Source organism: Rhinichthys klamathensis, unplaced genomic scaffold (genome assembly GCF_029890125.1).
Source record: "Rhinichthys klamathensis goyatoka isolate OS25496 unplaced genomic scaffold, OSU_Roscu_1.1 h1tg000727l_1, whole genome shotgun sequence".
Classification (NCBI taxonomy): domain Eukaryota; kingdom Metazoa; phylum Chordata; class Actinopteri; order Cypriniformes; family Leuciscidae; genus Rhinichthys; species Rhinichthys klamathensis.
Window position 1 is genome coordinate 46,684 of NW_026607141.1, and position 24,774 is coordinate 71,457.

General features: G+C 36.9%; 3 protein-coding genes across 5 annotated transcripts; 1 reads left to right on the forward strand and 2 right to left on the reverse strand.

Annotated features, from left to right (window-relative positions):
* Positions 1 to 754: 754 nt before the first annotated feature.
* On the reverse strand, positions 755 to 4,610 carry lsm7 (LSM7 homolog, U6 small nuclear RNA and mRNA degradation associated). Of its 2 annotated transcripts, none has more exons than XM_056242449.1 (4): positions 4,486 to 4,610; positions 4,138 to 4,228; positions 3,963 to 4,034; positions 755 to 1,456 (listed from the first exon to the last, which is right to left on the reverse strand). In XM_056242449.1, the coding sequence occupies exons 1-4, from the start codon at positions 4,489 to 4,491 to the stop codon at positions 1,314 to 1,316; spliced, it is 312 nt and encodes a 103-aa protein (XP_056098424.1). In that variant the 5' UTR covers positions 4,492 to 4,610; the 3' UTR covers positions 755 to 1,313. The 2 variants fall into 2 exon arrangements, with proteins under 2 accessions (XP_056098424.1, XP_056098423.1); XM_056242448.1 differs by lacking the exon at positions 4,486 to 4,610 and adding an exon at positions 4,410 to 4,445.
* Positions 4,611 to 4,669: 59 nt separating this feature from the next.
* sass6 (SAS-6 centriolar assembly protein) lies at positions 4,670 to 12,664 on the forward strand. Of its 2 annotated transcripts, XM_056242445.1 has the most exons (17): positions 4,670 to 4,929; positions 5,088 to 5,148; positions 5,230 to 5,309; positions 5,430 to 5,534; positions 5,612 to 5,783; positions 5,862 to 5,939; positions 7,148 to 7,267; positions 7,522 to 7,713; positions 7,792 to 7,986; positions 8,076 to 8,165; positions 10,571 to 10,750; positions 10,832 to 10,913; positions 11,118 to 11,236; positions 11,383 to 11,553; positions 11,861 to 11,943; positions 12,022 to 12,116; positions 12,216 to 12,663. In XM_056242445.1, the coding sequence occupies exons 1-17, from the start codon at positions 4,865 to 4,867 to the stop codon at positions 12,287 to 12,289; spliced, it is 1,962 nt and encodes a 653-aa protein (XP_056098420.1). In that variant the 5' UTR covers positions 4,670 to 4,864; the 3' UTR covers positions 12,290 to 12,663. The 2 variants fall into 2 exon arrangements, with proteins under 2 accessions (XP_056098420.1, XP_056098422.1); XM_056242447.1 differs by lacking the exon at positions 11,383 to 11,553 and having other exon boundaries at positions 12,216 to 12,664.
* Positions 12,665 to 14,075: 1,411 nt separating this feature from the next.
* Positions 14,076 to 24,174, reverse strand: mfsd14a1 (major facilitator superfamily domain containing 14A 1). Its single transcript, XM_056242460.1, has 12 exons — positions 23,901 to 24,174; positions 21,971 to 22,066; positions 21,692 to 21,754; positions 21,482 to 21,609; positions 19,472 to 19,586; positions 19,163 to 19,381; positions 18,194 to 18,307; positions 17,976 to 18,047; positions 17,772 to 17,884; positions 16,677 to 16,774; positions 16,456 to 16,610; positions 14,076 to 15,039 (listed from the first exon to the last, which is right to left on the reverse strand). Exons 1-12 carry the CDS (start codon positions 23,976 to 23,978, stop codon positions 14,833 to 14,835), a joined length of 1,458 nt encoding a protein of 485 aa, XP_056098435.1. The 5' UTR covers positions 23,979 to 24,174; the 3' UTR covers positions 14,076 to 14,832.
* Positions 24,175 to 24,774: the final 600 nt, after the last annotated feature.

Sequence of the window (24,774 nt, forward strand, 5' to 3'; positions counted from 1 at the left end):
ATGTTTTTTTTTTAATGTATCGAATGTGATGTATTTTTTATTTATTGAATATATTATTTACATTATCTTTTTTTTTTTTTTTTACCTCATAGGTTTATTCTGCCGTCCAAAATGAAACGCAACTTTGCTTACTAGACCACCTCTCCTCAGACTTCTACTGACCTGGAATAGTATTAAGAGTTGGCCCGTCTTCAGACAGCAGCTCCTCTTACAGACCCCTCTAAAGTTAACCATCAGTTAACAGACCCTGAACCACTATAACTGTGTTACCCAATAAAGCCCAGACTTGGGTGCCAGTGCGCACCGATAAAATCTGGAAAGTCCTGCTGTTCAAAAGAGCACCAGCAAGGCAAGACACACAGCCTTTCATTCATAACTGCTAGAAAACCACCATCACAAATGAAGGGACCAACAAAACTTGATTAGCCTCACACGTATTGCGTTAAATATCAGAGTGAAAACCATACTGTAACTAGTGACTATATTGATGTACATACTGTTTCCCACCTAAAGTAAATCTAGAAAGGTTACAGGCAGGTCTTTGTGGCTGTGCTAAGAAGCATGAATAGTTCATCTCAATCTGATAGCCATCAAAAGGGGTGGAAAAACCCTTGTTTTCTTGCAAGATTTTGGGAACTTGCATGAACACCTGTATGTGAAAGTAGGTATACCTACTTAAAGTTTTATACCTATTAACAAAGTGTATGCATTCATTTAACAAAAGTAGGGGGGAGGGGGAAATCTCACAAATTGGGAAGGGTCCATGACTGAGTCTTTAATCTAAGGAATTAGTTTGGTAAATGTAAAACAGAGTAGAGGACACCACAAAAGCAAACAAGAATGTTTTCTCAAGGCGTCTTGAAACCGAAGGCCTTCAAAATATTATACAAATGATGTTCCGTGAAAGCTTGCTGACAATGTGTGTGTGTACAAAAGCTTTCTGGATAGGTAAAGCTGTGGGATCCACCCTTTGAGGTACAGGCACAGTCTTTGTTTATTATGGTCCAAATGAACGTCAGTAGCAAAACAACACTGAAAGAACCAGGGCAGTATTACGCACCTATTTTCATGAACAGAAAACATGCCTTATAATTCAAAACCATTAACACACACACACACATACAAAAAAAACATGAGTTTCATAAACAGAAACAAAACCAACCAAAACACATTTATCCTGATTCTAAATACAAAATGTTACATTTTTCATGATTTCAGACCTAACAAAAACTATCCGGTTTTTTTTTTTTTTTACCAGACATCTACAAAATGCAAAATGCAAAAAAAAAAAAAAAAAAAAAAAAATCTGAATATTATCCATCCTGCTGTTGAATGAAAGGGTTTGGAATGGCCTCCATCCCGTCCTGTGGACAGATAAGCACGACGGACGTCCCTCGACAAACCACCAGACCGAGCTGTCTAGTGTCTTCGGTCAGCTTGTACTGGTCATCCGGATCTGTTCAGAATCATCAGGATGTGATTAGGAATCATATACAACGATCCTGAATAAAAAGCTTAAAAAAAAACAAAAAAAAAACGCTCAGGTAGAGCAAGGGTTTTCAATCTTTTAGGCTACATTTAGACTGCAGGTAAATGTGGCCCAAATCTGATTTTTTTTTTGCTCAACCGTGACTCAGATCTGTTTTTCTCATGATCTTTTCAATTCTGATTTGGGCCACTAAATTCTTGCAATGCAACCTCAGAATTCATGTGACTTTTACGTCTCTCTAGAGCAACATTCGTCACAGTTCGGCACTCATGGGAGTCATTTAAGCAATTGTGAAAGGTAGTCAGTAAAGGACAGTGATGTGTCAGAGCTCACAAGTATTACAGTAACAGCTCTATATACAAGCAAAACACAAGGGCTTGTATCATAACTGTTTAAAAACTCTGCAAATCTTTTTTCGAATCGTCTTCTTTGTTTTTTATATTGTCTGCGCATAAATTTGCCTGCTTCTGCAGCAGATCACACTATAAATAAATGCGTAAACATTTTTTTACGGAAAAATTTTACTTCCGTATGACAGCGTGATGCGTGACGTCTTTTTATTGTTCTTTTGCGCATACGGGTCAGTCCAGGACCATGATCTGTTCACATTGGAATCTGATATTGGCCATATTTAAAACAACAATGTGAACAGCTGTACAAAAAAAAAGAAAAAGATCTGAGCAATAAATCGGAATTTTGGAAGGCTCACAGTGTGAACATTTAGTCTAAGGCGCTGTTTACACCTGGCCACTTCATGCGTTTTCTCAGGTCGATAGCTATCTGATTTAATCAAAACGATTCCATTTACACCTGGTCACATAAATGTGTTTTTGCAAAACGGATATAAATCCGATCTTCAATTCCCGCTCCAGATTTAATGGAGTTCACGTCACCAAAAGCAACAGATATTGCTGCATTTTATTGATTATCAGCTAATTTCAAAATCAAAGACAGCAATACGAGAGTGTTAACAGAACTGGTAAGATCATTTCGTTTCTTTACTTTTAATGAAGATGATTAGTGTGTTAAGCGTCTGCGACTTACTTTCACTTTGATTTGCGATAGTTTGTGGCGCGTTGGCTTGATGAATAGATGCTCAGCTGCTCATCTGTGGTGATGCGTGTTGCAGTAGCGCCGTCATATCTGACTATAACATGACATATAGCCTATATAACACGCTCTCACCCATTTATTTTTTAGCATTGTTGGGAGGAGTAAAATTTGCATATGTGGTTTCAACAACCAGATGCATTTACACTTGTCCAGTTTCGTCTGGAATGCGGCCCAGACCTCCTCCTGAAGTGGTTTGAGCGATCGGATTCAAATCCGTCTCGAATGGGTTTCGGAGGGCATTTACACCTGGTCTTTTCACGATCGGATAGCTATCCGATCACAGAAAACGCATGAAGTGGCCAGGTGTAAACAGCCCCTAAGATGCCATGGACCCCCAAATATGATCCCTCCATGAATATGTGACTTGAAAATATATAGCTGTATTTTAAGCTTCAGAATACAACTATATATTTTCATGTACAGTAGTTAACATTTGTTATTTACGAATTTTGAACAATACCCGAACTTTGAACTTTTTTGATACACTTCAAATGTTAGAGCTGCAGTCCGTAGTTTTTCCTCTGTCGCCATCTCTGTTCGAAATCTACACTTGCAGTTATTCGCGGAATTATCCATTTTACGGGAGTTGTACTTCAACACCCTCGACACGGCACAGCGCGGATGAACACAACGTTTTGAGGAGAATGTGGCTGTCAGTCGTCGCAGAGTCGTCTCTGCGTCCGTTTTTAACCCCTTTACTTTCAAAAGCCCTTCCGATGTTTATCCTTGTTTTAGCATGGGCCCAGTTGCAGTCTCTGTAGCCACTCTGAAGTCTTTTGGATTTTACAACGGGTGATTCTCTAGTTGTCACTGGTGATTATCGTTTGAATCTTTCTGGATTCGCCATCAAATTGATAAGTTTAATTATATCAAGTGCTGTGAGAAAAGGCTATAAATCTCCACCTCCAACATCCTCGCACGCAATATAGCTTATACTAGCCGAGACTCTTCTTTATGTGTACAGATGTGACGTAATGACGCAAAGACATGCTCGAATTTCCCATGGAAATCCACCACTACCACTGAAATTAAAAACATTATTACAAGTTTACCTCTTTGAATCGAGCTAAGGCAAGTTTTAAACACTGGCTGGTTATGTATTTGCTCAAAGATTTATTTTGGATAATTTTTAACCCAAAAAAGTAACGGACTGCAGCTTTAAATACTGTATAATGACCCAATTTATACTATGAAAAATAGTGTGTAAAATATTATTGGGAAAATATTTAGCTTATGTTACATTAATTATCTAAGTGATTTTTTTTGCTTATGTTAATCTCATTTTTTATTCATTTTTTTTACACGGATTCCAGTTTGAAAACGCCTGAGAAAGAGGACGAGATAAATGAAGAGATTTTACCTCGCATGTATTCAATGGTGCCATCCAACACAAGATTCAACAGCGGGTCGAAGCCTTTTAAGACACCACTTGCTGAAAATAGGAAACAATGAATGTTAAATTCAATGTAATTTGGTTAAGCATAATATATTAATTATTTAAACCCCTATTTTATCTTATGAAGCAACTGTCTCACCTTCACGACCTCCTTGGAACTTTACTCTTATATGTTTGTCGATGTATTTCGACAAATCAAAAATACTCTCCTTCTTTTTCTTATCTTTATCCTAAAAATCAAAACCACATATTATATAACATAACATACCTGTGTGTAATATATCAGACCCAGTGTCTTATTATGTAGCTTAGCTCCTCAATAATACAAAACACATCAAATTTACAATAACCAGCAGGCTCTAGTGAGTACAGTTCGAACTTTCAGAGTTCACAAGACATTTATGTGCTTACATGTTTGTTTATAAAACCCATGCGACCATACAATCGTTTATAAAGTGAACGGTGTGGAAACGTTTGCGCTACTCACCGCCATGTTCAAAACTCCTCTACGCCCCGCCCACTCGGCGTTGACGTTTGACGCCTGCCTCTCGTCCAATCACAACACACGCCGGTGAAGTCAAACAGAAAAGATTTTTTATTTTATCAGCCTTAAACACCCACAAATATATATCAAACACAACTTCAATTGTATATATTTATCTTTTACGGTTGTTAAAAAATAAATATGCTGAAATACGATAATACGCGTGATTAGGTTGAGGCGCTCAGCACATCCGGTGAGAAACGGACAAACGCGGGAGCGAAGCGCGAAAAAACAAATGACTCGGTCAACAACTTAAAAACACGAAAAAACTGCTATTTTTTTATGATTATTATCGCTTTTTGTATTATTACATGAACTCAAAATGACGGAACTACTTTTTAACAAGAGATTACAGGTGCAGGTGAAGAATAGAGAGACCGATGAGAGGTAATAGTGACTGTGTATGTATATATTTGAACATAATATGACCTAAATGAGTGTTTGGGATTATTTTTCTTTAACTGTCATGTATGTTACAGTGTTTTGTTTTTGGAGACTATTAAGGGTCTAAATGTGTTTATATATTATGCTGTTTTAAATTACAGACGTTCAGTCATTCGCATCAGTATTGAACTGCAGCTATTATCAAATCCTGTCCATAGGAAGGTGAGAAATTAGCATTTGTACATCATTACTCATGAATGTAAAGCATTTGGTCTTATGTCTTTCTGTTTGTTTTATCAACAGGATTTGATTGTACGGCTGACGGATGATACTGATCTTTACTTTTTATACAATCTTGTGATATCAGAGGAGGATTTTCAGAGGTATAGTGATCTGATCTGATCTTTTTGTAAAATAATGATCCATATTTATTGTCAGCACAGTAATATCTGACTCAATGTGAGATTTTCAGTGTAATAATCATTATTTGCTTTCCTTCACAGCTTAAAAGTACAACAAGGGCTTTTAATAGATTTCACATCATTCCCACAGAAATTCATAGACTTGCTTGAGCAGTGCATCTCTGAACAGGACAGAGAAAACCCACGGTGAGAGATTATCTGAATATTATCTCTTATCAATCTTTTCTTAATGTGTATTGGTTGTAAGAACAGTTTCTTTTCAGGTTCCTGTTGCAGCTCACGTCAGCTTCATCAGCGTTCGACCACGGTCCTTCAAACCTTAATATTGTGGAGACAAATGCTTTTAAACACCTCACACATCTCTCTCTGAAACTGCTCCCGGGATCTGACACGGATATTAAGAAGTATCTGGCCACCTGTCTGTCTACTGTAAAGGTATCATCATCATGGACTTTGACTATGTCTTTATCCTGCTTGCTTGGATGAATGCATCTTTAATATATCTGTTTTCAGGAGGAAAAGCAGCTTTTGGAACAGAAGTTGAGAAAGACTGAGGAAGATCTGACAAGACAGCTAAATTATGCACAGCAAGTCAGTCAAATTCAAGATGGTTTCTCTAAAGTTAATTAATATATGAATTATTTATAATATAACCACCAAATTGTTATAAATTGAGCAAAACCTCACAAATTTATATTTATTATATATTAATATTTAAAAATGAATTGTACAACTACTATAAGTATATCCAAACTTACCCGCTTAATCTCAACTGCTTGATTGTTATATTGCCAAAAAACGTAAACTGCTATCGCCCAGCTTGATTGTAATATTTATTTCATCAAAAAACATAAGCTATATTATCTCCCAGCTTGAGTGTTATATTTAGTCAAAATACTTCAACTATATTATCACCCTTTTTGTCAAAAAAGTTAAACTATATTAACGCCTATTTTGTAAAAAATGTAAACTATATCATAACCTATTTTGTCACAAAGCGTAAAATATATTATCGGCCAGCTTGATTTGTTATATTGAGTCAAAAAACGTACATATCATCGCCCTTTTCCATCAAAAAAACGTAGCCTATTTTTTTGCCTATATCGTCAAAAAAAACTATATTATCTTTCAGCTTGATTGTTTGTTATATTTCATCAAAAAACATAAACCATATCACCTATTTTGTCAAAAAAACATGTATTATCTCATATTTTGTCAAAAAACATAAACTGTATTATTGCCCAGCTTGATTGTTATATTTCGTCAAAAAATGTAAACTATATTATTGCCCTTTTTGTCAAAAACTGTCAACTATATTATTGCCTATTTTGTCAAAAACCATAAACTATATAATTGCCTATTTTGTCAAAAACATATAAACTGTTATTGCCCAGCTTGTTTGTAATATTTCATCAAAAAATGTAAACTATATTATTGCCCAGCAATATATAAAAATTTGGATATATAGTATATCCTACTTTACCTGCATATAGAGTATATTCACGTAAAACAGTACATATAACAAATCTCAAATGCTTGACTTTTATTTTGTCGCAAAATGTAACAATATTATCGCTCAGCTCTAATCTGCTAAAGGCGAATATAAGGCATGAAGATATTAAGAAATGATAAAGATCATCAGTATGATTTTCTGTATAGCTGCTATATATAAATATGTATATAGTATTAGTATTAATTATATTATAATAATGTATTAACCATTTTGATTTTATAGTATTATATTGATAAAGTTAATTATTTATTACGTAATTATGTCTTTATTATTATTCATCCTGCAGACCCTGTCTGAGAAAAGTCGAGAGTTGGACAAACTGCGGTCTGAATGGACATCCCAAACGACGTCTCTGTCCAGCAGACACATGCAGGATCTCACAGCTGAGCGTGAAAATGCTCTGGAGGTGATCTGACATGGGCATTGACATTTGACATTTTCTTGATATGGGGAAAACATTTCAATAAGTTGCAAAAGTAAAAAATAAATGTATTTGAATATAAAATGCTTGAAGATGGAGTAAAACTTTGTGTAGATATATTAATATTGTATATATAGTAATGTAAAGTCCAGTTTCTATCAGAAAGCTAAAAACTTATATATTTGTAATTTTATCTCTTCAAAGAAGAGACTGATGTTATTTTTGAATTGTGTTATTAGACACAAGCGCGTCTGCAGCAGCAGAACGAACAGCTGCGACAGGAACTTGAGTCGTCTCATCACAGAAGCACCCAGCAGCTCCAAACCAAAGTCTCGGAGCTGGAAACGGCCAACAGGGAGCTCACCGACAAGAAGTACAAGAGCGACTCCAGCATTCGAGACCTCAAAGCCAAACTGGCCAGTCTGGAAGAGGTGCGGTATCTATCTAGAAGCATATGGTCTGACTTTCACAAGAAAATCTGATGGCATAACTTTGTGTTGTTTGTCCAGGAGTGTCAGAGGTCAAAGCAGCAGGTTCTGTCGCTGAGGAGGGAGAACAGCAGCCTCGACACCGAATGCCACGAGAGAGAGCGTCTGGTCAACCAGCTGCAGACGCGAGTGGCTGTCGTAGAGCAGGAGATCAAAGATAAAGACCAGCTCGTGATGCGGACCAGAGAGGTGCTGGAAGCCACACAGCAGCAGAAGGTCAGCACATTTCTGCCGAGAGGAAATCTGACACGAACGGATCCTTATATTCATTCATTTTATATTGATTTTCTTTGTTTGTTTGCTAGAACTCTGTTGAAGGAAATGCAGAAAGCAAGCAACTTCAGATCGGCAAGCTGGAGGCCACGGTAAAATCCCTGTCGGAGGAGCTCATCAAGGTCTGCGTCTGAATTTAACTGTGAATTACTCATAGCAGGGTTTCTGCGGGTGCTAAAAGTCTTAAGCCCCGTTCACACTACAAGCGACGCGATACCATTCATTTCAATGGTGAGCGGGCGACTTCCGGCGACACGCGCGACAGCGACCGTTGGCGACTAGATGGGGCGTGTCTGGCGACGCGACAAAGTTGAGAAATTTTTAACTTTATGCAAATGAAGAGCGATTTTCGCGAGCGACAACCAATAGGAGTGGAGCGCACGTGATCCTTCTCCTCAGCCCCTGGGCCTGCAGTGATGGATGAAAAATTGATCCTTGCGGTTAGCCGTGCTGTCTCCGAGCCCAAATGGTCTCGTGAACCCAGATAGACCGGCGTTTGCGCTTATGCCGTAGATAAACGGCCGCAACGAGAAAAATCGACCTCTGTGTCTCGTTCATCTTCATGCTTCACTACAGACGTTTTTATGTACGGAGTATATTTATATTTAGTATTTTCCCTCCAGAAATTGTGTTTTTTAGCGGCAAGAAAGCTGATTCGCTGTCTTTTGGATGTCATACTAGTCAACCATTAGTGGGAACGCCCACTAGCGACCTCATCGCCCTGGACTGGCGACTTGCAGCGACAAAGCCGCGTGTAGTGTGAACGGGGCTTTACACAAAATGACTACCTTAAAAAGGTCTTAAATCAGAGCTGAAAGTCTTAGCTTCATAAAGTCATGGCATGAAATGTTGCATGCATTGCAAAAAAAAGAGAGGAATATCTTCCTAGTATTTTTGTCCCGTTTTCAAATGCAAATATTTAAACAACTTTAAATCAATATACACTTAGGCCTACTTGAGATGCAAATGTAAAATGAAGTCTTGGAAAAACTGAACAAAATAATGAACTGAGTTTGTTTAAAACAAGAACAAATATCTGTCAGTGAGTTATCAAAACTGAATTGTTCTGAGCCCATTGGCAGTTATTTGTTCTCACTTGATCAATTTCACAGAAAACAAGACTTCATGTTTTGTCATTTTGTATGTCTAGTAAATGCATCTTGATTTAAGAATCTTTACACAAAAAAAGAGAAATACTGAGGAAGAGCATCTTTTTTGCAATGCGATCAGAAGATACAGTAAAACAGGGGTCTCAAACTCGCGGCCCGCGGGCCATTTGCGGCCCGCGGGGTGATATTTTGTGGCCCCCTACTTGACATTAAAGTTTAATGTTAGTGCGGCCCGTCGTTGCGTGTGCCGCGTAAAAAAAAAAAAAAAAAAAAAAAAAAAAAAAAAGTATCCCTTATGAGCTACAGATAGTCTCGTGACAGCTTACGGAGGGTTTGTTGTCAATAGTTGTCATAGACAACCGCGAAGTACAAACATACTGCGCCTGGAAAAAATGAGCGCGTCGCTTCAATTATGAGCGCGCTTGCCGCGCGCCTACATTTGAAATTACGAACTTGAGCGCGCAAAATATGTGAGCGCGATATGTGACGAACATATCTACCTCTAGCGGCCCCTGACTTAGCGAGCTACCACCAATCAGGCCACGAGCTACTGGTAGCTCGCGAGCGACGTGTTGGAGAGAGACACTGCTCTAAAACAATGTGAGAATAATCACTTTGAGCTTGTAATATGTGTCCAACAGGTTGATAAGAAGGTTTGCTTTGATTTGTGCAGTCAGTAATTTGAGACACTATACAAAGAATTCAATAAGATGGGCAGACATGACTGCAAATATTTGTATTTCAAAAGCAATAATTGTTTTTCTAAGTATAATAAAAGGAAATGTGCCTTCCAAAAAAAACATTCAATATCATTAATGTGTTGCATAAAGAAAATAAAAAGGACATAAGAAAATATAAATATCACAAATATGTGTTATAGACAAAGAAAGTTTGTAAAATGAACTTCAACTGTCAGAAGGACAGCTCATGAAGAACCAATCATGTACAGAAAGGAATGTTCAAATTCAGAGGAACAGTTCAGAAGAAACGTGAATAAATATTGAGAAGATTGGATCAGTTGTGCTCCTTTTTTGGAATACTTGAATACTATTTTTTTGAGGAATACTTGATGCGGCCCAGCCTGACCCAGACTCTACCTCTAGCGGCCCCCAGTTAATTTGAGTTTGAGACCCCTGCAGTAAAAGATAGTCCCATATTCAGAGCTATTCAAGCTACTTTTTTTGTAAAATGAATTAAAAAGTAATGAATATATCTGTTAGAAGTTGAATTTTTAAACCCTTAAGTGTTGCTAATACAACTCCTTGTATTTCTCATTTAGAGAACATGTTGACATTATGTTCCATTCAATTTATTACTTACATTTTCTTTACTTGGTCTTAAAAAGGTCTCAAATGTACCTTCATCAAACCTGCAGAAACCCTGTATACAGTCGGATTAATCCTGAATTCCCACTGCAGGCGAACGGCATCATCAAGAAGCTCCAGGGGGATCTGAAGGCTCTGGTGGGGAAGATCAAGGTGAAGAACACAGTGACCGTGTCTCAAGAAAAGATCCTGCAGGAAACTACGGAGAAACTGCAACGGGAGCAGCGAGAACTGCAGGACGCCCAACAACGGCTCCGACAGAAAGAGGAAGAGGTACCGTATCATCAACCCCACATCAATACCAACACGTGTTCCAGAACATTTCTTTTCACCAACAGTCTTTGTCATTTTTAGGCAACAAGATTAAAGGAGCAATTGGAAGCTACAATTCAGAAACTGGACGAGAGCAGGGAAGTGTTAAAAACCAATGAGAACGGTTAGTTCAATATATATATGTGTGTGTTTGTATTATTTTAAATGTATGTATTTATCTATGTTATTAATTATAAAAATATTTGTATTATAATTTTATTTAATATTATTCTGTTACCTTTTTAATAGAAATATGTATTATTTTAATGGAATATAATTTATTATGTACTATATAATTTTTCTTTCGCATCCTTATGCATTCATGTAGTAATAACTTGGCTGAACAAGCAGCTGAATGAGAACCAGCTCTCTCGGAAGCAGGAAACTTTGGGAATGTTCGAGACGCCCGCCGCAGGGCTGAGATCAGGAAGTGTCTCTCACAATATGGTAATCACACATCACTGAAAATGTAGCATGAATTTTTTGTCTGCTTGATGTAGCTGGATATATCATACAGTAACCATCAGTTTGATCGTTTGCATGTCAGATTGGACTTGTCTTTGAAATGATGTAGCCGTTCTTTTCTCCTCTAGCTTGATAGCAAAGGTTTCCCCTCGTCTTTGGGACAGGGTTTCCCCTCGTCTTTGGGACAGGGTTTCCCCATCACCTCTACAATAAACTCCAAATATCCTCTTCCTCTTTCCTGTGTGAGCTCAGGAACTCGCTCTGTCCTGTCACTGCACAATCAGACGTCTGGACCAAAGGCAGGCCTCGTCTCCTCTTCTCTCTCATACCATCTTTTCCTTCATGCATCTCCTGTTTTTCTGTGGTTTGATTGTCTCTATTATAGTGTCTGTTCACACTTCACATAATTCAGATTTTTTTTTACTTTAGTTGTTTGGTTGCATCTGTTTGTTGTAGTCGAAAATAGTGTTTTAACTGCATGGGTTGGTACAATAATGATGTTAGCAAGTAGCATATTTTTTATAGCAACAGAGCAGATGGAAAACTGCCATTTTGGCGTCTCGATGTATTTTCTCAAAAAAAATAATTTTCTAAACTAAATCTTAGGTCCAGTTTAACCCTATGAGTGGCAAACCTTCAGCAGCAGAAGTGAGTCCCTCTACACTCACCCAGCCGTCCAATAAAGAGAAGTGAGTTCCTCTTTAATTCATTCACTTCCTGATCTTTAATATAGCCTTGTGTCTGAGCTGTATCTCTGATCTGAACAGCGGAGAACCTGTAGGTCTGGACTCCAAGTACTTTGAGAGACGAGACGACAGCATTCCTCTCCGCGGTCTCCTACCCAGCATGCATCTAAATAGAGGCAGGCGACAAAAAGATTTTACCCAGTTATTCCTAATTGCTATACTTTTGAGGAGATTTAATAAATGTTATATTTAATATAAATGCCCTCTACCTGCAGAAGTCCCTAAGCCTTTGAACACGGCTGGAGCAAAAGCGGCACCGGCCGCAGCTTCTGCGTATTTCCCAGGATGACGAATAGCACGTTTATATGGACCTCTATTCATCACTACAGTTTGTGTGTGAACGCCACTACTAAGATGCTACGGCATTGCAAAGTATCCATGCAGATGATGGTCTTGTTTGTTTCAAATATTTTCAACAATTTATTAAAACAGATTTATTTTTAAAACCATTTCTCAATCTGTTTACAAAGAGATTCCTTGAATGATAACCCTAAACATAGGACCAGTTTGTCAAACTATAATGGTGCTGTTTTTGGTCCTTTAAGTCTACGGTGCCTAAAAACCTCTCTTCAGTGTCTTAAACTTGTTTGTGCCATACATGAACCGTCTCTGAAAGAATGAACTCACCTTTTGCCAAACCATCAGAGAGCTGCCGTTTTGTATTCTCAAATAGTGCTATTCATTCAATTGACTTTTTTATTGAAGTTTTAAAGTACTTGATTGGTTGACGACAAACTGACTGTGGTTTGCTGTGTAAAGCTGTATATATATCATTGTGTGTACATTTATATTATTGTATTTATGGTTTAATATAGTGAACTTTGTAATGTTTATCATGGATTGCAGTTTGGCTGCTTGTTCATCAGTAGCAAAATTTTAGGACAAGTGAATAAATTCTAATATGCAGTTTGAAAAATTGTTTTTACTATGGAACTGAAGTATAAAAACACAACGATCGCACATACAGCAAAAATATTCAACTTTTATTGAAATGCATGTTTAGATACTTTGACATATTTACATTGGTCAAAAAAAAAAACGATACACCATGTTAAAATTTATTATTAAGACGGCACAACAAAACCACAGAACATAAAAAAAGCACACTTTATTCTGAGATGAAGAGAATATATTACAGGAAATCATCTCAAAAATATCCAAACCACACAACTAATATTACAGATGAACTCATCTGTCTTGTGTCAATAAAATATAAATTTGGTCAAATGTATCTTAAAACAAGCCATTCATCTGTCTATGAAAACCAAAAAATATAGAAAGGCCACTGGCAAATTTCACCTTTTTCTCAAATGTTACTTTGTCAGTTGGCATTTAGGAAGTGTTTTGCGTAAACGTACATATTTTTCGTAAAAGAATGTTTCTACACAAGGCCAAAGCGAATCCAGACAAATGACGCGCCATGTATTTCAGTTTCACTACTGGTTTAGAGTCAGTTCTACCGCTGTTATACGAAACTCAACTTCAGTTGTATAAGAAAGGCTGAGGCTGATCAGAACTCCCAATCGGAAGTTACAAGCATCACTTAAATTCACCAGTTTCCGTCAACAACACAATTTAAGCTGGGGAAGGCACCATTGATTCTAAGTGGTATAAAGAAAACAGGCATCAGCTTAAACAAACGACAAAAAAAAGAAACTTTAAAGCTGTACCACAATCATTCCAATGCAATGTTTGTTTGTCAAAGTCTGAAACTGAACTCCGTTAAGGCCATTCGCGTGGAAATCCGTACAATTATGCTCCCTAAAAAAGGTCACTGGGCCTCAAGAACGACAAGCGAATTTCAACGAAGGTTTTACGAGTGATTTACAGAAATTCGCTCTGCTTAAATTCTTACACGAACAATTTCAAACTCAAGAGTTTTGCAAAGAATTTACATAAATCATTCAACTTGAATTCGTATGAATGTTTTTACAAAAATTCTATCGGCATGAATTCTTACAAATGGTTTTACGACTGATTTACTCAGATTTTGTAATTAGTTTTATGAATGGATGTACACCAATCTGTTCCACTCAAAATCTTGCAAGTAGTTTTACGAATGCTTTACACAAACTTATTTGGCTGAAATTCTTACGAATAGTTTTACGAATTAAAATTTGTTCTACGCAAATTCTTGCAAATAATTTTAGAAAACGATTTACACCATTTTTTTCCCATTTCAAAATTTATGAATGTTTTTACGAACGAGTTACATGCGTTTGTTCTATGTGAAATTCTTGCGAATAGTTTTACAAGCGATTTGCACAAATTCGTTCTGCTTGCGTTTCATGAATGACGCCTTTTGTTTGTATGTATGCAAGTATGTTCTCTCCAGGCTCTTCTGATAAGGAGAACACCTTGTGTCCGGAAACATTCCTGACCGGGTTAATGTCCCTGAGTGAGCTATGGTAAATGAAGAACTATATATAAAAAAAAAAAAGAGCAACAAAAAAAAAAAAAAAGGCAACAAAAAAAAAACAATAAAAAGAATAAATACAAGCCATTGCAATAGTGCCTTTGGACAGAACCGTCGTTAAATATATGTTCTTCTATATACATTTCTTTTAAAAAGTGGTGCTCTATTCATGATACAATAGGGACGCCTAGTCTTAATCAGAGACTTTCCTTCTTGCAGAGTTCACACACCTGTCTGTAATTTTCATGCTTAATTAGCAAGTTTAAAACTCTGCAGGAAGGTAGAGCTCTAGGTGCAAGACTGTGCATGCCTTCGATATAGCTTTACGTTTCAATAAATGACAACAGCCTCCATGCGCAGTTCGTTTCTCAATGGTTAGGGGGCGTGGCCAATACAGCCACATGAAAAACACCCAATCACACGTTAGTGTCCTGTAGGAGGGGCTCTTTGGCCTCTCCGGGTGGGTGGGGACTGTGCGAGTGCCCGTGGGGTGATGTGGGCTTCTTCCAGCTGCCCGCACGAGTGCCCATATGGGGGTGTTCGGGAATAAAAAGAGCCACCAGGAGCGCCAGCAGCACAGAACATGCGCCGAAGAGGAATGGCGGTCCTGGGATTATTGAACTCTGTGAGGGGAACACATGAGGCGGGAACACGGTAAACACAATGGCAAGACCTCTTCCCAAAACAGTCTATGGTGAAGGCCTATTTACACCTAAATGTTCGTAACATGAATATGCGCAATGACTTTTTAAAATGCATCTCTATGAACTCACACTGTGCATGAAACTCCGTACAGTGACGATTCACTCATTTTCACATGTGGAGACAGGAGTGAGTTTTTAATTGCTTGGATAACAAATATTTTGCAATTTTACTGATGATTTACAGAGATTTGTTTGGCTTAAATTCTTGCAAATAGTGTACTCCACAATTCCTTCAAGTATCCAAATTTTTTTTTTTTTAGAGAATAATGTAAAATGTGCAATTTTACAAACAATTTACACAAATTGTTTCTGCTCAAATTATTATGAAAGATTCTACGAACAGTTAACAGCAAACTCATTCTGCTTGTTTTCTTGCTAATTGTTTTACAAACTATTTAAATTTTTTCTCTGGACTTAAACGGACTTGAATTTTTACAAATTATTTTGCTTGACTTTTGCTTGAAGTTTTACGAGGAATTTACACAAATTGGTACTGAATAATTCCTTCAGGTATTCAACCATTTTTCCACGTATTTTCAGAGAATAATGAATAACTTGTTTCAGAGAATAGCGAAAATTCTGCAAATTTAACCAATTGGTATTGCACAATTCCTTCAAGCATCCAAATATTTTCTATGAATAATGACAATTCTGCAAATTTTACAATTTGGTTCTACTCAAATTCTAACTAATGGGTCTACGGACATTTAACAAACTCATTCTGCTTGCGAATAGTTTTACAAATTATTGAAATGTATTCTTCTTGACTTAAGAATAGTTTTAGGAACAATTTACACAAATTTGTTCTACTTGAATTAGTTTACATTTTAATGCTTGACTTCTTAAAAATGGTTTTACAAGCAATTTACCCTAAGGTATTCAACCATTTTTTCAGGTATATAGCTTTTTCAGAGAATAACAAAAAATACACATTATATTTTATTTACAAACAAAATACACAAATTGGTTATGCTTCAATTCGTATGAATGTTTCTATGAACAATTAACAACAAACATGTCCTGCTTGAATTCTTGCAAACGGTTTACAAATGATTTAAAACAACTTTATTCAGTTTGATTTGTGGAGGCTAGGTTTTGTTTGTAATTGCAAATTCATTCAGGTATCCACCTTTTTCAAATAAATTATGCATTGCTATGAAAAATCGTTTGCAAGTATTTTATACTTGAGTGTTGTTTAGCTGCATTGGACTTCATCATTTTAACTTTGGCAACTATTATTTAAAAAAAAACATGTAACTATTAAAACAAACCTAATAACAACATAAACATCATTCAACATAGTTCAGTTAAATGCAACGATGTGCGGGACCTTACCTGTTGGTGGGGATCATGGTGATGCGGTATATCCGGGTCTTTCTCTGGAACTTGGTCCAACTCGACATGAAAGATGTAGAAGATGAAACCGTAGAGGGCCGGACCCAAACCATTACACAGCCCACGGATTCCCGTCACCATACCCTGACCCACGCCTACAGAAACATGAGCTTTAGCAGTCGGCCTCAAAGAATATGTAACTTCACTTCAAGAAAACCTACCTTGTTGATCCGGATCAGCTGTGCGGGAAATCAGGGCGCTAACAGCAGGGAAAGTGATACTAGACATGGCGGCAACTGCTCCGGCTGCCCACATCATCCTGGAAATTAGGACCGATTTCATTAGTAAAAACTCATTAAATGTTTACATTACTCTTAAAGGGATAGTTCGGCCAAAAATGATATTTAACACATGCATTACTCACCCTCAAGCCGTTCGAGATGCATATGTCAATCTTGTTTCAGACGAACACATTTTCAGTTATTTTAGAAAATGTCTTAGACCCTTCAGTGGATATAATGTGAAGCAATGGGGTCCACCTCCTTCAAGTCCCAAAATGAGCATACATCCTTCACAAAAGTAATCAATCCGGCTCCTGGGGGATAAACGAAGGCCTTCTTAGGGTAATCCGTGCGGTTTTGTCGTAAAAATATACATATTTAAAACTTTATAAATGAAAATATCTGACTTCCGGCAACAATCGACGCGCGTTCACGGGTGATGGAAGTCGGCATACGAGGTAGGACGTAGCGTAGGAACCGTCGTGACGTAGACGTTGTTTTGCTCTGCTCTCTGGCTGCGCAGGCGCGTTCGTTCTACGTCACGACGGTTCCTACGCTACGTCCTACCTCGTATGCCGACTTCCATCACCCGTGAACGCGCGTCGATCGTTGCCGGAAGTCAGATATTTTCATTTATAAAGTTTTAAATATGTATATTTTTACGACAAAACCGCACGGATTACCCTCAGAAGGCCTTCGTTTATCCCCCAGGAGCCGGATTGATTACTTTTGTGAAGGATGTATGCTCATTTTGGGACTTGAAGGAGGTGGACCCCATTGCTTCACATTATATCCACTGAAGGGTCTAAGACATTTTCTAAAATAACTGAAAATGTGTTCGTCTGAAACAAGATTGACATATGCATCTCGAACGGCTTGAGGGTGAGTAATGCATGTGTTAAATATCATTTTTGGCCAAACTATCCCTTTAAAGCAACAGTTTAACTGAAAAAGAGAAATGGCATCATTTATGCCATTATTCAAAACATTTTATTTTTTCCATTACTTATTTTACACTGAGGCTTTTGGTCTTACCATGGCTCAGATCCGAACCCGTACCAGGCGAGTTGCAGAATCTGAAATCCCAGGCCCAGCAAAATTGTGTTCTTGTTCCCGATGGAACGCATGAGTAAACTTAACACTACAGTCTGTAGGTGGAAAGAAAAGTCACATTCAACATCATCCCCCTATTATAAAATAATGAAGTAAAGATCCTTTATTAACATGTATCCTACTGACCTGTGCAACAATAGACAGCAATCCTAGAACAGCGATGAACGCAGCAACACTTTCAGGGGAAAATCCCATTATCTGGATAAGAGGGTCAAACAATAAACCTTTACAGTCCTGTTTGTTATCAGGATTTAAAAAAAAACTAGACCTCACCCTCTAAACACAACTAAAACCTGAGTTAAAGATTAACCACAGAGATAAAGCAAATCTGCCCGTTGACGAACCTGTTGCAGGTACAGGAAGAAGCTCGAGTATTGTCCAGCTTCAGGCAGATACGACAGGAACACTGTTATACAGATGAGCAGAACCGTCGAGTCTTGACCCACCTTCCTCAGAGACTGTGGAGAGAAACAGACTCCTGTTTAGAACCAAACTGGGTGAATGTAACACTTTAAACACTTAACATAATATTTATTTATTTTTTATTAATTCTAGATGCTCATTACGGTTTAATATCTAGCCCATTTAAAATGAATATTAATAAACTATAATTAAACTATTTAACACTTTAAAATACTATTATAATGCATTTAAAATTACTGATTTTAGTTTTTGTAGTGTTTAATATCAGCCATTTATCACTTTATTGGCTGATGTAATATAAAAAATTATTATAAAAATCTGCATCAGGTGGAATTTTAATATTGATGCATCCCTATTTGTAAAGGTATCGCAACCATGATACATTGAGATGGTTCAATTTTAAATGTGTTTCAAGATCACATGTTTAACAGACCTTTCTCTTCTAAAAATAACCAATCAAAACCAAGAACACTGTGGTGGAAAACTGTAACAGGCTTCGCAGGAACTCTTCAGAGCAAACCACGTGTGAAAACTGCCTTATATGACACGCGTAAGCAGCGCACAGATCTATTGCAGCTTTAAAAACTCCATTATGTCAACACCTCAAACTGTGGAGGGGCAAATGGGCGTAAAAATACTTCCCTATTGAAAACCACACAGGATATGAGCGAAGTGTTGTGCCATTTCTCTCTTTTAAAAAACAAACAATACATGTTTCCAACCACACTCATGCTGAAGGTTCTGCATCTGCAGTGCATTTAACATCTTTAATAAATTCCAAAGTGAAACGGATTATTCGGTAGGAACCGGTTCGGGAATAAACTGGACTGTGAAAAGTGGATTGTAATATTATTGCACCAAGCAAGTACAAAGAGGTCAGATCTACTTACAGCAAAGGGGTCAGCTTGTTCCCACGAGATGGGGGCGCCCCAGGACGCCGGCCTCATCTTTTCCGGAAGTGACTCGGGCACGGCCACCAGGATAAAGCAGATGTCCAGCATAGCGATGGCAGAAGCCAGAACCACCACCAGACTGTCTCCATAAACCTGACTCAGATACGCGCCAATGGCCGGGCTGATCACGAGACTCGCCGCAAACGTGGCAGAGACCTTTTAGAAAAAGCACAGACACATTAATGCAAAAAAAAGAGGGGTATAAAGAGAGATGATGATGATGATGTGTTGATGGGTTATACGCACCATGCCGTAAGCCATACTGCGCTCATGCTCTTGAGTGATGTCGGCCACATAGGCGAATATAACCGAGAAGGTAACGGCAAACACTCCAGATACAGAGATAACGGCAAAGTACCACCTGAAACACAAGAACGCTTTAAAATCTTTCTATGCATGTGATTTAAGATGTGCATATGTATTACAAAATACAAAACAGACCGATATATCGATGAGATATTTGGGCTCTTTAAGTAGTTCTCAGTATAATTTTATGTAGCCTATTAGGGTTGTGCGATGTCTACCAATATGGCATCAGACGATGTGTACAGTGAAACATCGCGATGGACGATGATAACGGGAGGAGGGGCGGGGGTAACATTCAAATTTTTCACTTAAGCAATGCCCCGCAAAGCCATGTCTTACAGTGGATTTAGCACAGCTAAGAGGCGTAGGCACAACGCGAAGATATTTTCCTCTACATCTCATCAGCAATTTTGATTTTGGCACGCTCTGCAGCAGCTGAGCACGAAGAGCCAATGTACAGTGACGTGACAGAACTGCCAGATTCACACTGCTTTCGCGCTTTGGCTGGCGCTGAGCCAGAGACGGACGCGCTCAACGCTTGTCATATATCACAACTATTCAGTGTTTTTAACCACATAATGTTTATTTTAGGTTTCAGACATTTAAAAACATATAATATATAGCAAAACAATACATTTATAGTTTGTAAAATACACAATGGTGTCTATGGAAGCAGCAATAACAACCCATTCACATATTTTTCCAGACGGGTTTTATTAATATCAGACACACAGTGTAAGTAACTATAAAGTCAACTCTATTCTTCTCCCCAGTTCACCGGCCATGTATTTCGGTAGAAACTGATGAATTCACGTGCTGTAATATACCCAAAATCGCGATGCTGGCTTAATATCGTGATGTCTGTCAGCCATCACGATGGACGATGATATCGTCTATTGGCACAACCCTATAGTCTATATGACAAACTTGCGCTGCACATGTTGCACGTAATTATATTTTCCTTGTCCATTATGATTCTAATCATATTTCAGGCAATTAAAAAACATCATGACGAACTGAAGTGTCTCAGCTTAAGGAAATAATACATTATTTATCTGCCTTAATATATTGGCCAAATTTTCTTATTAGGCCGATAATGATAACATTAAAAATGAACATATATCGGCCGATACTGATAAGGTGGACGATATATCATGCATCTCTAATTTTATGTATATTTCGTTTGCAAAAATAATTACAAAATTTAGATGAGATAAGATTAGTTAAATATCACATTCATTTCAAATTAAATACTGAAATTACTAAAAGTAAAACTGATATAAAAATAAATTAAAGTTAAACTGAAATTTTTAAAAACTAATAAAAATTACAAAAGCATGTAATTAAACTATAATAAAAGCTCATTAAAAGTATGAATAAATATCATAGTAGATAAATCATACTAAATTAACTGTTGTCAGGACAAATACATTCAGATATTCAAACATGGTAAACTTAAACATGAAAAATTAAACCTTGTTTATCTTTTTTTTTTTTTGTCTAATGGATTTTTTATTTAATTAAAAAATTATATTACATTAAAATTAAATGTATACATTTCGTTTTATTTTATTATGTATACACAGAAATAAATGGCAAGACTTTACAATGAGGTTTCATTAGTTAACATGGACTAAGAATGAACAACACTTCTACAGCATTAATTTGAGCTAATGTTAATATCAACATTTATTGATACATTATTAAAATCAAAAGTTAACATTAACAATACTTAATGCACTGTGAACTAACATGAACAAACAATAAACGGTTATATTTGAACCAACAAAGATTAATAAAAGCTTAAAAAATATATTGCTCACTGTTAGATCATATTAGCTAATGCATTAACTACTGTTAACAAATGAGACCTTACTGTATATATTTTTTTACCAAACAGATATACAAAATATTTAGTTTTGTGTCCAAAAAAAGAGAAAGGTAACATACCACGGGCTGATCTTCATTAAAGGAATTGGAGCACACGTGAAGAACACAGTGAGCAAAAGAAAGGACTTCCTTCCCCACACGTCTGACAGAGCACCAATCAGAGGAGCGCTTAGAAACGACAGCAGGCCCTATGAACAAAAGCATGCAGTTGATGAGTTATGAACTCGACTCAATAATAGATCTTTTACAGGAAGAAGTTAAAGATGATACCTTAACCCCCTGAATCAAGCCATTCATGAGAAACGTGTGTTTCGGGAATGTTTCATGAAGAGCCTGCAGTCACATGACACAAAAACAGCATCGGTTATGACGCGCATGCAAGTGTATTTTGAACTTTTTTACATGATCATATTACTCAATATAATAACAGGGGCATACAAAGGGTTTCTAAACACGACACTTGATATGAAAATAAAATCTCGCTTCCATTACGATGTTTTTCTTCATACAAAAAAAAGCTTATTTCTGTTTAAAACAACCACAACTTACTCCCAAAGTAGGTGCTGTCAGCAAACCCCAAGCGAAGAACTCCAGAAATATGACGATAACAGCATGATAAACACTGGGGGCGCCGAAGCCCTGAGGCTGGAGAGAGAAGAACCAGAGACGGTAACCAACCAGCATTATTACACATCCATAAAGCTTCGGTTTGGTTTTCACAACAGATAAGGTCTGTTTGTGGCCTAATCCTTTCACAAGAGATTAAGACGTTTATGCAATATTTTTTTAAGGTGCCAACCTGTGCTGATTCTGGCTTATTAGGTACTGTACTTATTAAAAAAGGAACAATAAACACAAAAAGGAACTAGAGCAACTAGGTTCAAATTAAGACCATATATAGACTAAACCAAACAAAATTGTAACTGATCTTGAGCGCCAGTGAACAGGACAAAAACTCATACGTTTCAGCCAACAATTGTGTTTTTAAGCATTTCGGACAAACCCATTGACCCTTACAATGTTTATTATCAATGGCCTATTTGTAAAGAAATGGAGGTTTACAGGGAGTATTGTAAGGACACGTTTACACGACAATGTACTAAAAACGGAAAAGGTTTTCCCTCGCGTTTTTCGCATACAGATGACAATGTTGTCAAAACGATCCCGTTCACACAGATCCACGAAATAGAATAAAAATGCTGTATTATTCATGCCAGGCCAGTAGATGGCGATGTCACTTTGTAAAGAAACTCTTCACGCCTACACACTGAACACGTAATTCACGTGCATGATGTCACTTTTCACAAATTAGTTTTTGTAGTTTACACGGAGACGATAACGGTATCGCTTTCAAAAACTTGCACCTGTTTTTATTTTATTTTTAAGTTTGCGTTTTCAGGCCCCCAAAACGCTGTCGCCATGTAAATTAATTCCATTTTTAGTTGAAACTTGTGTCGTGAAAACGGCCCCTAAAACGATTAAAAAAAATTTCAGTAATAAAGCTGAAATAAAACAAAATATTTGATGAAAACATTACACAAAAATTGAAAGCACAGAAATATTGCTTTGATAACGAACTGAAATAAAGCTAGCTTAAGTTGAAATTCTAAATTATTAAATCAATTTGAGATAAAAAACAAAACAAAAGCATAACAAAACAAAACCACATAGCAAAATTACTAAAACAAACTAAAATTAGGCTACATTTTTATAAATAATACTTTCATGACAAATACATTCATATCCAATAGATATCTGACAGACGGGTATCATCACATATCTATCTTTACAAATTATACTGTAACAATACTATAACAATAACAATATGCTTTGAAATATGATGATGATGATGTTTATTTCAAACCTGGATTCTAGTTTCCTCACAAATCAACATAGCATAATACTGCATTATACTAATTATCTACCATGTATAGCATAATACTGATTATCGACCATGTTATTTGCATAAGAAATAGCATGAAATTACCATAGTGTCACGCAAAAACCATGGTAACTCTATGCCTAGCAATACTATGATCATTTTTATTGATATTTTGTTTGAACTTCATCATAATAGAGAACCATATAACAATTTAAGTCTTGTTAAGCCGTTTTATGTGATTTAAAAATAGAAAAGAAATTATTTTATTTACAGCCACTCAGCCAGTCATAATGACATCTTGACATCTTTAACACGCTCTAATGTGTCATCAAACCATCTGAACATTAATATAATAACGCATGTAGTGATTTAAATCGTTAATCTTGACATTTATGCGTGCTGGTATGATTTATTGGTAATTACAGGAAGTAAATGCTGATGTTTACAGCCACGATGAATGACAAGTTACACTCCTCCAATAACGTTATATTCTCAAAGCATTTTTTCTTTCAAACATTAACACAATAATTATGTATACTTAAGACCTAAACCGTCGTGTCTTAGTGTTTATTGTGGTTAAATTGAGCAAAAACTCACCGTTCCTCCATCCTTGATGATGATTTTCTTCGCCAGTAACAAACTGCGATTCACTCGCTTCTTCTTCTTCTGGGTCATATTATCATCCTAGTTCTTCACACTAGGTTAAAATCGGGTTCTTTTTAACGTAAACGCGTGTGCATGGATGCGGAGCGGGATATAGAGGAGGGAAGAGGGGGGAATTTTACGAATATCGGTTTGTTTTCCGTCCATTCAGTATGGCATCATGTACACAGCAGCAGCCATCTTCCCGAAGAGAGACGCATGGTTTGCGTGATGACGTCGGCATCATTCGATTCCGCCTGGCCTGCACACGTGGTCAAAACCTTTTACAGTCTATGGTCAAAACACGAATATACGAGTAAAAAGCCACTAAAGCCAGTATATTTAAAATACAATTCTATTATGGCCAATATTTATTATATAAACTATTTGACTATTTTACCTTTAACTTTAGCTTATTTTTCATGATTTCTCCATTTTCTTTGAAGTTCACGGAAAAAAACACTAATAATAAAGATATTATTATAATATTTAATATATTTATAGTTTAACCAGAAATCACTACTGCATGTCTTATTTATTTGATATATTAACTTTCCCTGCATTCAAAATAAAATACTGAGTAGTTACTACATTTGAATTTGAATGTTCTTCTATATAGAATGGATATGGGCAGTGGAGTCTGGACATACTAAATCCTCCATGATGTTACTGTCACGTGACCTACTAGTGTCACTTAAAAACATTATGTGACTAAATAAGATTCTGAAGTGTGCATAATGAACACTTTACTATCCCATGAGGCCACAGAAGAGGATTTGTGAATGGCAGTAAAGCGACGTAACTGACACTGACACATGATAATGACAAC

Coding starts and splice junctions, on each gene's coding strand:
- sass6 (XM_056242445.1), top strand. CDS start 4,865: ATGACGGAACTACTTTTTAACAAGAGATTACAGGTGCAGGTGAAGAAT. Junction 7,714..7,791: donor AACTGGCCAGTCTGGAAGAG/GTGCGGTATCTA, acceptor TTGTTTGTCCAG/GAGTGTCAGAGGTCAAAGCA. Junction 10,914..11,117: donor GTTAAAAACCAATGAGAACG/GTTAGTTCAATA, acceptor GCATTCATGTAG/TAATAACTTGGCTGAACAAG.
- mfsd14a1 (XM_056242460.1), bottom strand. CDS start 23,978: ATGACCCAGAAGAAGAAGAAGCGAGTGAATCGCAGTTTGTTACTGGCG. Junction 19,587..21,481: donor TTAATGAAGATCAGCCCGTG/GTATGTTACCTT, acceptor CTTGTGTTTCAG/GTGGTACTTTGCCGTTATCT. Junction 16,775..17,771: donor GGGTTCGGATCTGAGCCATG/GTAAGACCAAAA, acceptor CCTAATTTCCAG/GATGATGTGGGCAGCCGGAG.
- lsm7 (XM_056242448.1), bottom strand. CDS start 4,430: ATGGGTTTTATAAACAAACAT. Junction 4,229..4,409: donor TGGGTTTTATAAACAAACAT/GTAAGCACATAA, acceptor TTTGATTTTTAG/GATAAAGATAAGAAAAAGAA. Junction 4,035..4,137: donor GTTCCAAGGAGGTCGTGAAG/GTGAGACAGTTG, acceptor TCCTATTTTCAG/CAAGTGGTGTCTTAAAAGGC.